The following is a 13837-nucleotide window of genomic DNA, read 5'->3' as shown; positions in this document are numbered from 1 at the left end:
ACTTCAATCTCGTAAATTATGACTTTATTCTCATAATATTATGACTTTATTCTGGAAATCTGCTCTTATAATCCTATATTTTTCTACTAATACACCAATACTGTTTTTTTATTCAAAGTAATGAGTGTAAGACAACTGTGTCTGTTTAAAATGGACCTAAAAAAAAACAAGTTTTGGTAGTATTTTAATTATTATAGCTCCAAGAGAACAAATCACGCTTTCAATCATGACGATAATCTCATCATTTTATTTTTTCCAATTTTGCCTGAACTTAATATGGAAGAACTGTCTTTGGTATCTTGAATGGTTAATATATTACATTAAGCAATATCTTTTATGTAGAAATCCTGAACAGATTCAGTATTGTGGCCTGAAGGCAATCAGTCACTTCCTGTTTTGGGGGGTTTGTTTTGATGCTGAGAGGTTGAAGAACGTTGCTAACGGTAAATTAGGAGTTGTTTTAGTTGATAAAGGAAGTTTTGTTTGGAAAGGTTAACGCCTTCAGCAGAAGGCTCCATCGTCTTTCATTCCCATTGCGAGGTAACGTTACGGACGTTAACTTAACGATGATAATGTCTTGACCTGAACTGCTGAAGTACAAATCTCCTTTCTCAATTTCACTCTTGTTTTTAATATTTTTCATCTATTCAGCTCTTCTCTAACTTGATCTATTAATCTTGAGTTTATTGAGATCAGGTCCTCCACATTTTTGGGGAATTATTATCCCTAGATATTTTAATTTACTGCATTTCCACTTCAAATTATATTTTCTCTTAAGCTCTTTATTAATTGGTATCGGCGAGTACACAAATGTATGTACCTGTACTCGGTCTGAAAAAAAAAGTGGTATCGGTGCATCCCTAGATCCGTTGTTAGAGGGTTTAGATTTAGGGTTAGTGTCACACGTGGAGTCGCAGGATGCCCACGCAAGACGTACGTACACACGCAGACGCACAAACAAACACACGTGGGACTCTAAGTAAATAATCACATGCACATAGTGTCCTCCATGTCCCTTTCTACCTCCCCACACACACACAGACATGTGAGTAATGCCATCCGTCACAGTGTGTATGTAGTCCTCACAGTATCCCACCACCAGTCAGAGAAGGCGACCATGAGGGGACACCCACTACTTCAACCCTTCTTTGACCCTCTGCAGTTAGTTATCACGAGTCTAGTCTCAGACCGGACTCTGGAGCAGAAAGGAATGAGAATAAACATTAATAAATGTGACAGTGAATCCATTCTGCTTTTGTCAAATTGCAGATATTTGTATGGACATACATTCCAAATTACCTGAGTATCGACTCTGATTGTGAAATACCTGAAACGAGGCCGTGATGCACGTGAGACACCGTGCATCCCATTTGAGGCCTTTTTTTTTCTCTCTTTGCCCGAATTATTTTCTCATTGCATTTTTAGACAGGGTTTAACAATGTGACCTGGTTAGTGTAAACATAATCCTGAATAGTACAGCTGTTAGGTACATAACACAGCAATACACAGTTTGGGATTTTTTTTTTTTTTTTTTTAAACAAGCATTTTTCTTTCTTTTCATAGAGATATATGTATGTGTATATAGTAAATGTTTAGAGAGCTTATTCATACTGTGAATGTTGAAACAGAACACAACACATAATTTAATCAGAAATATACTACCAGTTTAAAATGCATGCCCCCCCCCCATCTATTCTTCCCTCTGATGCCTGCACATGAGATCACCTTTAAACCATCTGGTCCTTCCCTGCCAACAACAGCTCAGACATTTTGCAGGACAGAACATTAAGGTGGCGAGTCTTGGCGGTGGCGGTGGTGGTTATTCGGGACATTGTTGCTACGTCATGCAGAGATAGAAGGGAGGGTGGAGGGGAGTCAGCACAGAGAGACGGAGGCTCCCCTGGCAGAGCAGAAGGAGGTGTTGGTGGGCGGGACAGTCATTGGGGATGGTCGGTGGTCACTAGTGTGGATCCCGGAGTCAGAGGCCAGCTCTGCTCGGGTCTAGCTGATGGCCAGGCTGTCTGTCTGGGGGTCTGCAGTCTCTGAGGGCGAACCGGGCTCCTCCGGGGGGTCGTCTGTGCTGGTGCTCGCGGAGACCTGAGTGGGGGCTCCGTAGAGCGACGCGGCCCCCTGGGGCTCCGAGCCGGAGGCCGCGTCCGCGTCGTCCTCGGGCTCCGAGGCCGAGGCGAGGTGCAGGAAGCCGGGGAGTTTGACGGGGCAGAACGCCGAGCCCGTCGAGATGAAGTTGACCTTGTTTTTGTCGGGGCAGGAGAAGAGGGGGACCGATGCCGATGCGGACTGCCTGGAGCTGCAGAGAAACACATGCAGTGTCAGCGAGGCTCACACGTTCCCGAGGCATTAACACAAGTATCAAACTGTCCGTACCTCATCTCCTCAAAAGCTTTAATCTTCTCGCAGCCCTCTGGTGGCTCTCGCTTGAACATGTAGCTGTTGTTGGGTTTGGGTGAGGAGGCAAACTTGGGCAGTGGTGAGCTGCTCCCGCTGTCTGTGAACACAGAGAGCCAGGAGACACACTTTTTAAGCACTTCTGGAGCATTTTTTGATGTCCACCACCGATCCGCCTCATGGAGTAGATGTTGCTTATAAAACGTAACGATGGTAGCATTATTGCATGGAGCAGATTAATAATCAATCATTAATTAATATTAAAATATGTATCTGTAATTAATAACTCCAAATTAGGAATCATAAACGCATGAATTGAGTCCCAAACACATTTTCTGTGGTCTCCGGGACGATGGGACACCGCTAGTCTCAAGCCCTGACGGTACCTGCGGTGCTGTAAATGAACGAGTACAGTCACGTTTTCAGAGTTTTGGCACTGACTTGGTACCGAAGTATCGGTCCTCGTCACATCCCGAGACTGGGAGACAGTGACGCATTAACTTGCCCCTTCATGTCAATGCTTCAACAACAGTTTGGAGTTCTTTACCTTTATCCCGGTCGTACAGTAGATCCTCTGTGGAGTAAGGACTGCCATCGTGTGATCCCGGTGGGCAGGCAGGCGAGGGGCAGGGCGACAGGCTGGAGCAGCTGCTGGACCGGCCAGGGGCGGAGGGAGTCTGGGTGTCCATGCTGCGGGTGCTGCTGCTGCGCTGCTGGGGGGGGGAAAGGTGCCCGCCGGCCATCAGGAACCTCCAGGGACTAAGGAGCCCGACAGGAGACGGACCGCAGGGAAGAAGAACAGAATACTAATCAGAGCTGAGACAAGGTGAGTCAAAACAAGAGTTAGAGGAACACACAGGTGTGCTGATACTCTAGGAGGTTATGTATGAATTGAAATGAAGCACCTTGAGCTCCTCCTTCTCTCCATTATCTTTGATGAAGACCTTCTCCAGTTCATGGTTGATGCCCTCCATGCTGCTGGGCACCCTGGAGATGGACGGCTTTGGCACTGTGATGTTGGACAGCGGCATCTGGGCCGACTTCGACATGGAAAACTGCTGCACAACAACAACACACGAACAGATACAGGGTGTTTGTCCTCCTTTCCACCTGACCAAGGCTTCTTGTATATGAACATTTTCCAAATCTGATAATATAATGTGATGTATTTACAACAGTATATAGTAGGTGTGTAAGAGTAAGGGACTGTGATGAAGTAAATGAGTACAGAATTAAACATCTCCACCTGAATCACATCCTAATATTTAAAGAATGCTTCATATGTCACATCATTCTCACCTTGTGTTAAAACCATGTGATGCACCCATTCCATGCAAAACACTGATACTAACAGCAGAAAGTGCACACTATTAACTACTACTCATGTTGACATTCAAAGTTTATATATTCTGACTGTCCTATTGTCATAGTGTTTAATCGCCAGTACTAATCGTATGATATGACGGTCACCTGTCAACAACAGACAGAGACTTCCTCTCAGTGACGCGCAGTCACATAGAGGCGACCCTCTCGTTCTAGTGGGAGAACTCCAACACAGCGGCGCTCAGCAGGGAGCTCGTGAGTATCCCCACACCCGCCCGGCACCTGCACACGCTTCAAGTGGATTTGAAGAAGACTACCCACAAACCACCACCCCTAACAGTTGTGCTACTTTCTACAGACGGACCAAACTCTCCTACTCACATGGGTGTATTTGAATAAGACTACCTGAATGTGTCTGGCTGTGGAGGTGTGGTTGGTGCTGGTGAGGGCGGTGTAGGTGATGTTGTCGCTCTGCAGGTCGGTCCTTGTCTTTACTGAGGCGTCCTCCTTGTTTACTGCGCTGGAGCTGCTACCGGAGCTTCGCTATCTGCTGGAATCAAACAGGAGAAGACAAAGGAGACATAAACATTTAGCAGGTAGGTGGACCATACGACTCCCACCCCATGCAGGACACCATCACAGCACTGGAGAGCTCCTTCAGGGACAGGCTGCTCCACCCGAAGTGTGTGAAGGAGCGCTATCGCAGGTCCTTCCTTCCTGCAGCTGTCAGACTCCACAACCAGCACTGCTCCTCCCAGAAGACCACATACACACCATACCCACTTCACTATACTGTTTACTGACTGTCTATCAATACTACTCAGGTGCAACTTCAATTCATACTGTGCAATACTTTAAAGGGGTTTGTAAGAATCAGAAATGTCTTGTTAACAGCTTCACCTGGGCCATTAAGTCAACTAAAGTCAACGTCGGGTTCGTGCTTGTGCTCGCTCTACATAGACATGAAGGAGCATCGCTCAACACAGTGAGGAGACACACGTCAGCTAAAAGCACAATATCACTCTATATTTCAGCTGCTTGGCAGTAATGTTAGCTGACCAGACCAAGGTCTCTCCATGAATCAATGCTGATCCTAGTGTTGGCTTTTCCTGCTTCAGCCTCCCGACCGCGGCCGGAGGGAACGGGGGAGACGCCGGAGTTTTGGTCGGAGACGATAACGTTTCTCTCTGCGGAGCCCCGTCACTTCACAAGACACGGGAAACCTCTGTTGGTCTGGAGGAGCTGCAGCAGTTATTTCTGCACAAACGTCCACTGAACATTCACTAGATATTCTCAGAGCTAAACTAACTCTTCTGCAGTGTGGAGTGAGCAGCATGCACGTGAGAGGTGGAGCGAGAGAGAGAGAACGAGCGTGGTGTGTGAGTGAAGGCAGGCAGAGGAGCAGAGGAGCAGAGGAGCAGAGACTCCGGTCCTGGAGACCAAAGCTACGGTCTCCCCCGCGTCCTCCGACCGCGGCCAACACTGTTTAACAGCTTCACTAGATACAACCAAGAGGTTTTGGTGCTTCATTGTAGTTTGTGTTGGAGTCTGAGTCTGAACAGCGGAGACACACGCGAGCGTGCATGGAACACCGACCAGCAATGATTTATACGTGTAAGAAGTTACAAACAGTCCCTTTAAGGTGCAATTTCATTCCAATGTTTTTCGCACTATCCCCTTTACTGCTGTACACTGCAAATGTCCCCACTGTGGGACTAATAAAGGAAAATCTTATCTTATCTTGTCTTATCTAAAAGCGTAACATAAAGCTACGGCCTAAAACTGGATAAAAATGGGATTGACTTAAACTTTCACGGTTATAGAAATGTACAGATAGTGGGAGGAGGAGGATAGAGGGAGGGAGGTGAGTGTAAGTGTTGTAAGATTTGTAGTTAACCTTTGCTGAACCTGGTTACACTGTATATCTGTATAAGCCTTGTGTGTGTGTGTGTGTGTGTGTGTGTGTGTGTGTGTGGCAGAGAGATGAAGGAATCCTCCCCTGTACTCCAGGACATGTCCACACATGTTCCCTCACACAGTTCTGACACTGGACTTCTTTGCTGTAGAAACACAACACATGCAGAGCTTCAATCAATGCCGGCTCTGTCTGAAACGGCCGTTATGTGATCCCTATATTTGAGCCACTGAACCAGTTACACTGTGCAGTTCTACACGTTTTTGTTTCCTTCTCAGCCTTCACTCAGGTCATGCACTTCTCAGGTTTTCTGCAACAGACAGTGGAGTGAGTCTGTATAACACACTGTTGGAGATCTGACATTAAGCAGCAGCAGGTTGACAGCGTGTTCACTCTCAGATCGATCATACTACAGTATGAACACACAAATCATTTCAGGATGGATACTTTGGCTTTGGTAGTTCAATGATACATCAGTATGTATGCTGCTACTAAATGCGAGAACTTCAACAGCCCACGTTTGTAGTGGCTGCCAAAGTGTTGTCCTCGATACAGACGGTGTGTAAATGTTGACTCTCATCAGGACTCTGAAGGCCGTTAATGTGGTTGCCAACAGGTTTACTGAGAAAGGATGAAACTTCAAAGAAAACAACAACGTAATAGGTGAATAAAGAAACATTAATTGATGACTTTTATCCACGCATTTGTCTCTGTACCAAAAACAGTAATTTTGTGAAAGTGCTTTAAAGAGGGTATATCATGAAAGAGCCACTTTTTCAGTGCTTGTGCATCTGGGTATCTGGAGTGCCTACAAAACCCACAAACTGTAAAATAAGACAACCCAGTCAGTTTTTTTGTGAGCTACCTAGATCAGAAAACATGTGATCTAGGTAGCTCCCCTTCCTATGTCACATGCACGCTCATTAGAATATACCGCGCACCGAGCCCCCAGGAAGAGCCCCGGTCGTCGATACCAATTTTCGTAGTGGCCAAACGGCGGTACTACAACTTCTGTGTCCGTCACGTGAAAAAGATTTTTTCCCATAGACTTACATTGGGAAAGAGACGTCTGTATGAACACTCTGATAGTCCTGATTTAAATCATTAGGTCCTAAAATGTGTAAAATGCACTAACAGCTGAATCCAGAGTTATTTCCCTTCCTCTGTTCATGTGAATGAGATCCAGACCGAGGCTGGAGCGACGGCTGGGAGGAGGAGTTAGCAAGCGACAGCGTGACGACTGTGACCGAGCGGACACTACTGCGCCTGCTCTATAGGCCCGATGGATGCGGAAGATTGCCGGAAGATCCGGGTACTATTCCAGACGGAAGTTGAGCCATTTTGGCTTCATACGCCACTGAGCAAATCTCATAAGAATGAACGGGGCCCCGCCTCCAACGCTGTATCCTGTTCTCTTTATACATCCACAGCTTAAGAACTACCTTTGCAAAGGTGCATCACATTTTTCTCGCAAGCCAATCAGAGCACACTGGGCTTTTTACCACTTTTATTCTCGTAATATTCTGACTTTATTGTGTAAATCTCAGATGTGTTTTCCCTCAATGTGGCCCTAATACTCCGTAGTCCATTGTCTCTTTGGCCCTCACTGCATTAGACTGATATACTATATACTTAGACTATAAACTGTGTTACCTTCATCACAATGATCACATGTTTTGCGGCTCCAGACAGATTTATTTTGATAGTAAAGGTTGCTGACCCCTGAGCTAAGACAAGGTTTGCTTTGACTAAAAAAAGACACACCAACTACAACACGCTGCCATTCAGACTGATTATGCACATTAATATCCCTGCTAATATTTCTGTAGTTCTTTAAAGCAGCTGCACTGTTCTGGTCTGTAAACCTCTCCTCTCCCTCCTTGGAGTTTGTCTACTGACATCTGTGGAATCTGTCAGCGCCGCTCCTCTGAAGCGCTGTAACTCAGTAACTCAGTAACGTGGCGGTGCACACGTTAGTGAGGGCTGAGCTGTCATCTGGTCGGCTCTTATTGTTCCCTTTGCTGCAGGAGGCGGAGAGAGGAGCCGGCTGGGACTTGAACTGACCATAAATTGCAGCAGGTTATGGCCATTGCAAAGAGGGGAAGTGGGTAGTTTAAGAGTGAGATAGCGTTATCTGCTTCCTGCCTGCCGGGTGGAGCCGATGGAGGCTGTCTGTCGCTGCTGTAAAACCATCAGCACCATAAAGACACATATACCAAACATGTGATGTCACACAGGAGATTATACAGCCTGAAGAAAATGCCAATAATACAGCAACAGTCGTTTGTTACTGTTTCACCACTAAGGCTACATAGGAAACGTAGAGTCATGTCATCATCAACAATGTCACCAAGAGATGGGAACATAGATTAAAGAAAACAAGTATCTACCTACTACAGCTGGGTATCGTTTAAAAAAAATGACGATGCTCGTACCAGTACATCAGACCGGCAACACGTCATACAGAGTAAGGATCACATAACCACGACGCACCCTTTTAGGAGAAAACAATCTGTGTCCAGGAAGAGCGCCGGTCATTGATGCCAATTTTCGTAGTGGCCAAACGGCGTTGCTACAACTTCCGTGTCCGTCACGAGATGCCATTGGGCCCAAAAAGACACATGCCCCTTTTACGATGAACTGGACAGTATTGTGTGTGGAAGCGCCTGCGCCAGCCTTAAACATGTAATTGAAGGCTGAGGCCCCATCAGAGCTGAAGTGGACCAGAAACAGAACTGAGTCCTTTTGAAATGAACTGACAATGTGAACGCAAAAAGAACAGAGTCACATTTCTGTTGGATGACTTTTCGGTCCTTTTCGGAGGACTGAGTTTGGTTCGTTTAAAAAGGAATACTGTGTATGTGAAAACACATTATTCAATATTTTAGAAGAAGCAGATATCAATCTGAGTGGAGCAAACTTGGTGGCGGTCCCCTTTAAAATAAAGTAATACTTGTGACGTACAGCCGTGTGCATTGAGTGTGTGTATCTGTATTCATGCCTCTTTGAGCTGGTCGGCGATGGCCCAGGACGCAGAGCGCTGGTGGGTGCTCCTCTTCTCTCTCGTTTCCTCACTCCAACATCAAGGAGTCTGAAAGGAACATTAGAGCAACACATTACTATTATTAGCATACTGTACCTGGAAAAAAAAAATCTGTCTGGAACTGCAAAATATGTGATCATTGTGATGAAGGTAACTCAGTTTATAGTCTAAGTATATAGTATATCAGTCTAATGCAGTGAGGGCCAAAGAGACAATGTACTACGGAGTATTAGGGCCACATTGAGGGAAAACACATCTGAGATTTACACAATAAAGTCAGAATATTACGAGAATAAAGTCATAACTTTATGAGAAAAAAAGAAAATAACATAAAATTACTACTTTATAATATTATGACTTTATTCACTAAATCTCAGATTTATTTTTTTTCCTCAATGTGGCCCTAATCCTCCGTCGTACCGTCGTACCATAGACCTACAACAATGATAAATAAAAATGAAAATATAAACAAAAAACAGTTATTAATTTCCATTTTTAAAACTCCACAGAGAGCCTCTGGAGAGGAGCTGAAGAGACGCAGGATGCTGACCTCTGACCTAAGCCGTATATTGGCAGGGAAAAACCTGCACTAGTGTAATCCTACAATAACAGGTCACTTACTGCATCAAATGCCCAAATCTAAACTGTAATAAATAAATACATCTGCCTTCTCTTTTCTCCGTCACCACATGACTTCATCTCTGTAAGGGATTGGATGCAGCACATGCAGGGAAAAGGCGGGTTGGGGGTTATGCTTACCTGTGTGGATTTATCTTTTATACAAGACGGGTAGTGCACGTAGGGGTCACGAGGCCACTGCCCAGTAAGGTAGGGCCCAGTAATAGTGCACAGAGAGGAAGTCCGCCAAATGGCCCCCGAGCTCCGCGCCTGCAGGGATTTTGTCCTTTCAGCTGCTCAGAGAAAAAAGACAAGAAGGAGAAAGAGCAACAGTTAGCTCAATGTGTAACAGGGACACTAGTAGTGACAGATTAACACCTAAATCTGCAGCTCTACGCCGCTGTTTGCTTCTTTTGGCCCGCCGCTGACGTCGGGTCTGGGCCGGGCCGTTCAGGGCCATGTAGGGACAGGTGGAACAGGCATTTTTCTTGACGAACTAATAGTTGTGAAAAAAACAATCAATAGTTCTCTTGATTGTGCATTACTAGTATGATTTAAGGTTGCGATGTCGCTCGAGGAGTACAGGGCGTGGTGTCACACACGCACACACACACACACACACACACACACACACACACACACACACACACACACACACACACACACACACACACACACACACACACACACACACACACACACACACACACACACACACACACACACACACACACACACACACACACACACACACACACACACACACACACACACGCTAAATGTCAGGCGCACCGGTGCAACCAATAAAAATGTTTAGTTGCAGTTCACATGTTTTCATATGCTTCTAGTAATTTTTCAAACAATGGATCCTAAATTCTTCTTATTTTAATCTGCAATTTTGTCATCTGAAATTATAACAGTCGCTAGCAGATTTTACCAGCTATAGCGAGCTATCTAATTAAGACTACGTAAATTTGTCGTTTGTGTTTGAATGTGAAGTGAGTTATAAATAAATACACATATTCATTATGTTCCAACAACTGCCAAATCCTTCCATCAAAATAAATGAGTCACAGACAGCACCGTCCTCTGAAACAAGCTGGTATATAATCGCCACGTTGTCTTGTTCTGAGAAGAATCCTCTCATAACGTTACACAGACACCTCACTCTCTCTCTCTCTTTCCACATTCATGTCTTACACACATAGGACACGTAAAAAGCGGCTCAAGTGGAGCTTTCTCTGACTGTAACAGTTTATGACAGGCGAGTCAAATTCATAGTTTTGTATCGACGTAGCCATATCTAAGACTATCAGTTCATCTTTACACCCCTAATGAAGAAGTAACGTTAGCTCATCTATCTGTCTGATACAGGGGTCAGCAACCTTTACTATCAAAAGAGCCATCTTAGGCAAAAACAAACAAAAAAAACAATCTGTCTGGAGCCGCAAAACATGTGATCATTGTGATGAAGGTAACACAGTTTATAGTCTAAGTATATAGTATATCAGTCTAATGCAGTGAGAAAAAACATCTGAGATTTACACAATAAAGTCAGAATATTACGAGAAAAAAGTCGTAATAATACGAGAATAAAGTCATAACTTTACGAGAAAAAAAGTCACAATAATACGAGAATAAAGTCATAACTTTACGAGAAAAAAAGTCGTAATATTACGAGAATAAAGTCATAACTTTACGAGAAAAAAAATCACAATAATACGAGAATAAAGTCATAATTTAACGAGAAAAAAAGGTCGTTATATTACGAGAATAAAGTCATAACTTTACAAGAAAAAAATCGTAAAATGACTACTTTATAATATTATGACTTTATTGTCTAAATCTCAGATTTATTTTTTTCCCTCAATGTGGCCCTAATACTCCGTCATTCTGTCGTACCATAGACCTACAACAATGATAAATAAAAATGACAATGTAAACAAAAAACATTTCCATTTTTTAAAAATCCACAGGGATGACACATGCTATATGTTGCAAAAAAAGAAAAAAATCACCACAGATAAATGTACTTTGCAAGAACAACCTCTTTGCAGACATATATTTGTTCATGTTCATGCCAAACAGTATTTTGTATATGGATGCATGTATTTATGTTTCAGTGTATTTTGTTGTTCATGATGTGAATTTCCTTGGAAAAGTGCTTGAAAAGTGCTCTACAAATAAAATTATTATTATTGTTATTATTATTATTATTATTATTATTATTATTATTATTATTATTATCATAATTATTATTATATGTTGCAACAAAAAAAAAATCACCACATATAAATATATTTTGCAAGAACAACCTCTTTGCAGACATACATTTGTTCATGTTTGTTGAAACAGTATTTTCTATGGATGCATGTAGTTGCAGAGGCTGGCCTGCTTGCCCAGAGGGCTCTGTTTATGTCTGCTAGGCCCCAATGTTGCCACAGAGCTACCAGCTGACGACATATTCTGACTCAATGATGGTAAACAACCCAAAATGCAAAATGCATTAATAATAATAATAAGCTTTCAGTGTTAACAGCTGATTCTGGCTGTATATATCTGTATATAATAGATGTGTTCCTGTTGGACAGAGTAGCTGCATCATCACCACTCAGGCATCCATCTCCTGACACATTTACCTCATCATAGAGAAGAGTAATGTGATCACAACTACATTCACTTATTCACTATAAACACAACACAATGGAATAATACAGTAAAGCTGTGCTGTTGCTATAAATATCATCATGATAGACATTGATAGGGAGCTGCTGTGGAGATGATGTGTTGCGTATGCATTATTATGTAACCTTCTGGATGTTTATAGCATCATTATCTGACCTCTAATGTCTTATGACCCAATTAGAAAGCTCGCCAATTAGCCAAACATCTCGCCCTCCAGAGTTAAAGCCCACAGCGACAGAGAAAACGACTCGCTACATTGAATTGAATTGCTTAGGAAAATGTGACATTTTAAGGTGGTCTGGCTTATTGGGTAAGTTATATAAGCTTAAAAAACATGCCACAGCCTTTATCTGAATAATGACAACCAGCTTTACAATTCGGCGTGCATTTAATTTACAAAAATGCGCTCTTTTGATTTAAAATGTGATATTTTGTAGCTCCTACGCCTGTTATTTACACTAGCGTCCGTCACCAAAACAAAACGTGGCGCCCGATGGCGAATAGCGGGGACGATTAGTTAAAGTTGAGATTGTATTTAAATGTAATGCTGGATAGTGAGATATATACACGCCGAATATAAGACTAGTGTGTATTTGTTCTGAAATATTCGTGGTTGTCATTTTTAAATGCACGTATCGTGTTTATTAATGGCCGAAACCTTAAATTGTGGGATTTTTTTCAGCTAGTTTGGCGTGACGGTTAAATTAGCACGGAGCTATCTGAACGATGATAGTTTGACTTTAAAGGGAGATTACCTTTGTGAACCGGCGTGTAGGGAGAGCGGTCTGCTGAGCTGCTGCTGTCCGGTGGAGAGAGCCTCTGTCTGGGCACCAGCCTGCCGTCAGAGCCGCAGAGCCGCTTCCTCCTCCCGGGTTAGAGGGACGTCGAAGGTCCGGTGATGATCCAGGCTGCTGAGGAGGAGCAGGAAGCGGAGCGGGCGGTGCTGAGGATCTCCACCCTTAAAGCTGCTACGGAACCGTGGCAAGGATAGGCTGCTGCAACCGGACCGCGGTGGTGGTGGTGGTGATGGTGCAGGAAGAGGCTGGTGGTGGTGTTGGTAATGGTGGTGGTTTTGGTGGTGCTGGTGCTGGTGGTGCAGATGGTGGTGGTGCAGGAAGAGGCTGGTGGTGGTGTTGGTGCAGGAAGATGCTGGTGATGGTGTTGGTGGTGGTGGTGGTGCTGGTGGTGCAGATGATGGTGGTGCAGGAAGAGGCTGGTGGTGGTGATGGTGGTGGTGTTGGTGGTGGTGCAGGAAGAGGCTGGTGGTGGTGGTGCTGCAGGAAGAGGGTGGTGGTGCTGGTGGTGCAGAAAGAGGCTGGTGATGGTGGTGGTGATTGGAGTGGTGGTGCAAGAAGAGGCTGGTGGTGGTGCTGCAGGAAGAGGCTGGTGATGGTGGTGGTGGTGGTGCAGGGAGAGGCTGGTGGTGGTGGTGGTGGTGGTGGTGCAGGAAGAGGCTGGTGATGGTGGTGGTGGTGGTGGTGCAAGAAGAGGCTGGTGGTGGTGCTGCAGGAAGAGGCTGGTGATGGTGGTGGTGGTGGTGCAGGGAGAGGCTGGTGGTGGTGGTGGTGGTGGTGGTGCAAGAAGAGGCTGGTGATGGTGGTGGTGGTGGTGCAGGGAGAGGCTGGTGATGGTGGTGGTGGTGGTGCAGGAATTATTACGTCATAACGTATTTGCACGTTATGACTTTGATCCAGATAAAAGCAGCTGTAGCCTATAAATTGGGCAATACAGTTGAAATCACTTTTTGGCACGACACCGGAACTTGGCGTTCCTTCACCAGATTTCACAATGGCTGCCGCATCACAATCTTTCTCATGTTACAGCTAAACCGTGCACTACAAGATGAT

General features: G+C 44.5%; 1 protein-coding gene across 1 annotated transcript; it reads right to left on the bottom strand.

Moving 5' to 3' along the window:
* Window positions 1–1385: 1385 nt before the first annotated feature.
* glcci1a (glucocorticoid induced 1a) lies at window positions 1386–12949 on the bottom strand (the record flags this gene model as incomplete). The annotated part of the gene is given in 11 exon segments (XM_037794742.1): window positions 1386–2308; window positions 2386–2506; window positions 2954–3128; window positions 3130–3165; window positions 3312–3464; window positions 4135–4207; window positions 4209–4279; window positions 8646–8735; window positions 9447–9598; window positions 12746–12835; window positions 12838–12949. Coding segments are annotated over 11 exon segments (1380 nt in total), but the record flags the coding sequence as incomplete, so codon positions are not given.
* Between the last annotated feature and the right edge of the window lie 888 nt (window positions 12950–13837).

This window comes from Sebastes umbrosus, chromosome 15 (genome assembly GCF_015220745.1).
Source record: "Sebastes umbrosus isolate fSebUmb1 chromosome 15, fSebUmb1.pri, whole genome shotgun sequence".
Classification (NCBI taxonomy): domain Eukaryota; kingdom Metazoa; phylum Chordata; class Actinopteri; order Perciformes; family Sebastidae; genus Sebastes; species Sebastes umbrosus.
This window is presented reverse-complemented; position numbering and strand designations above follow the sequence as displayed.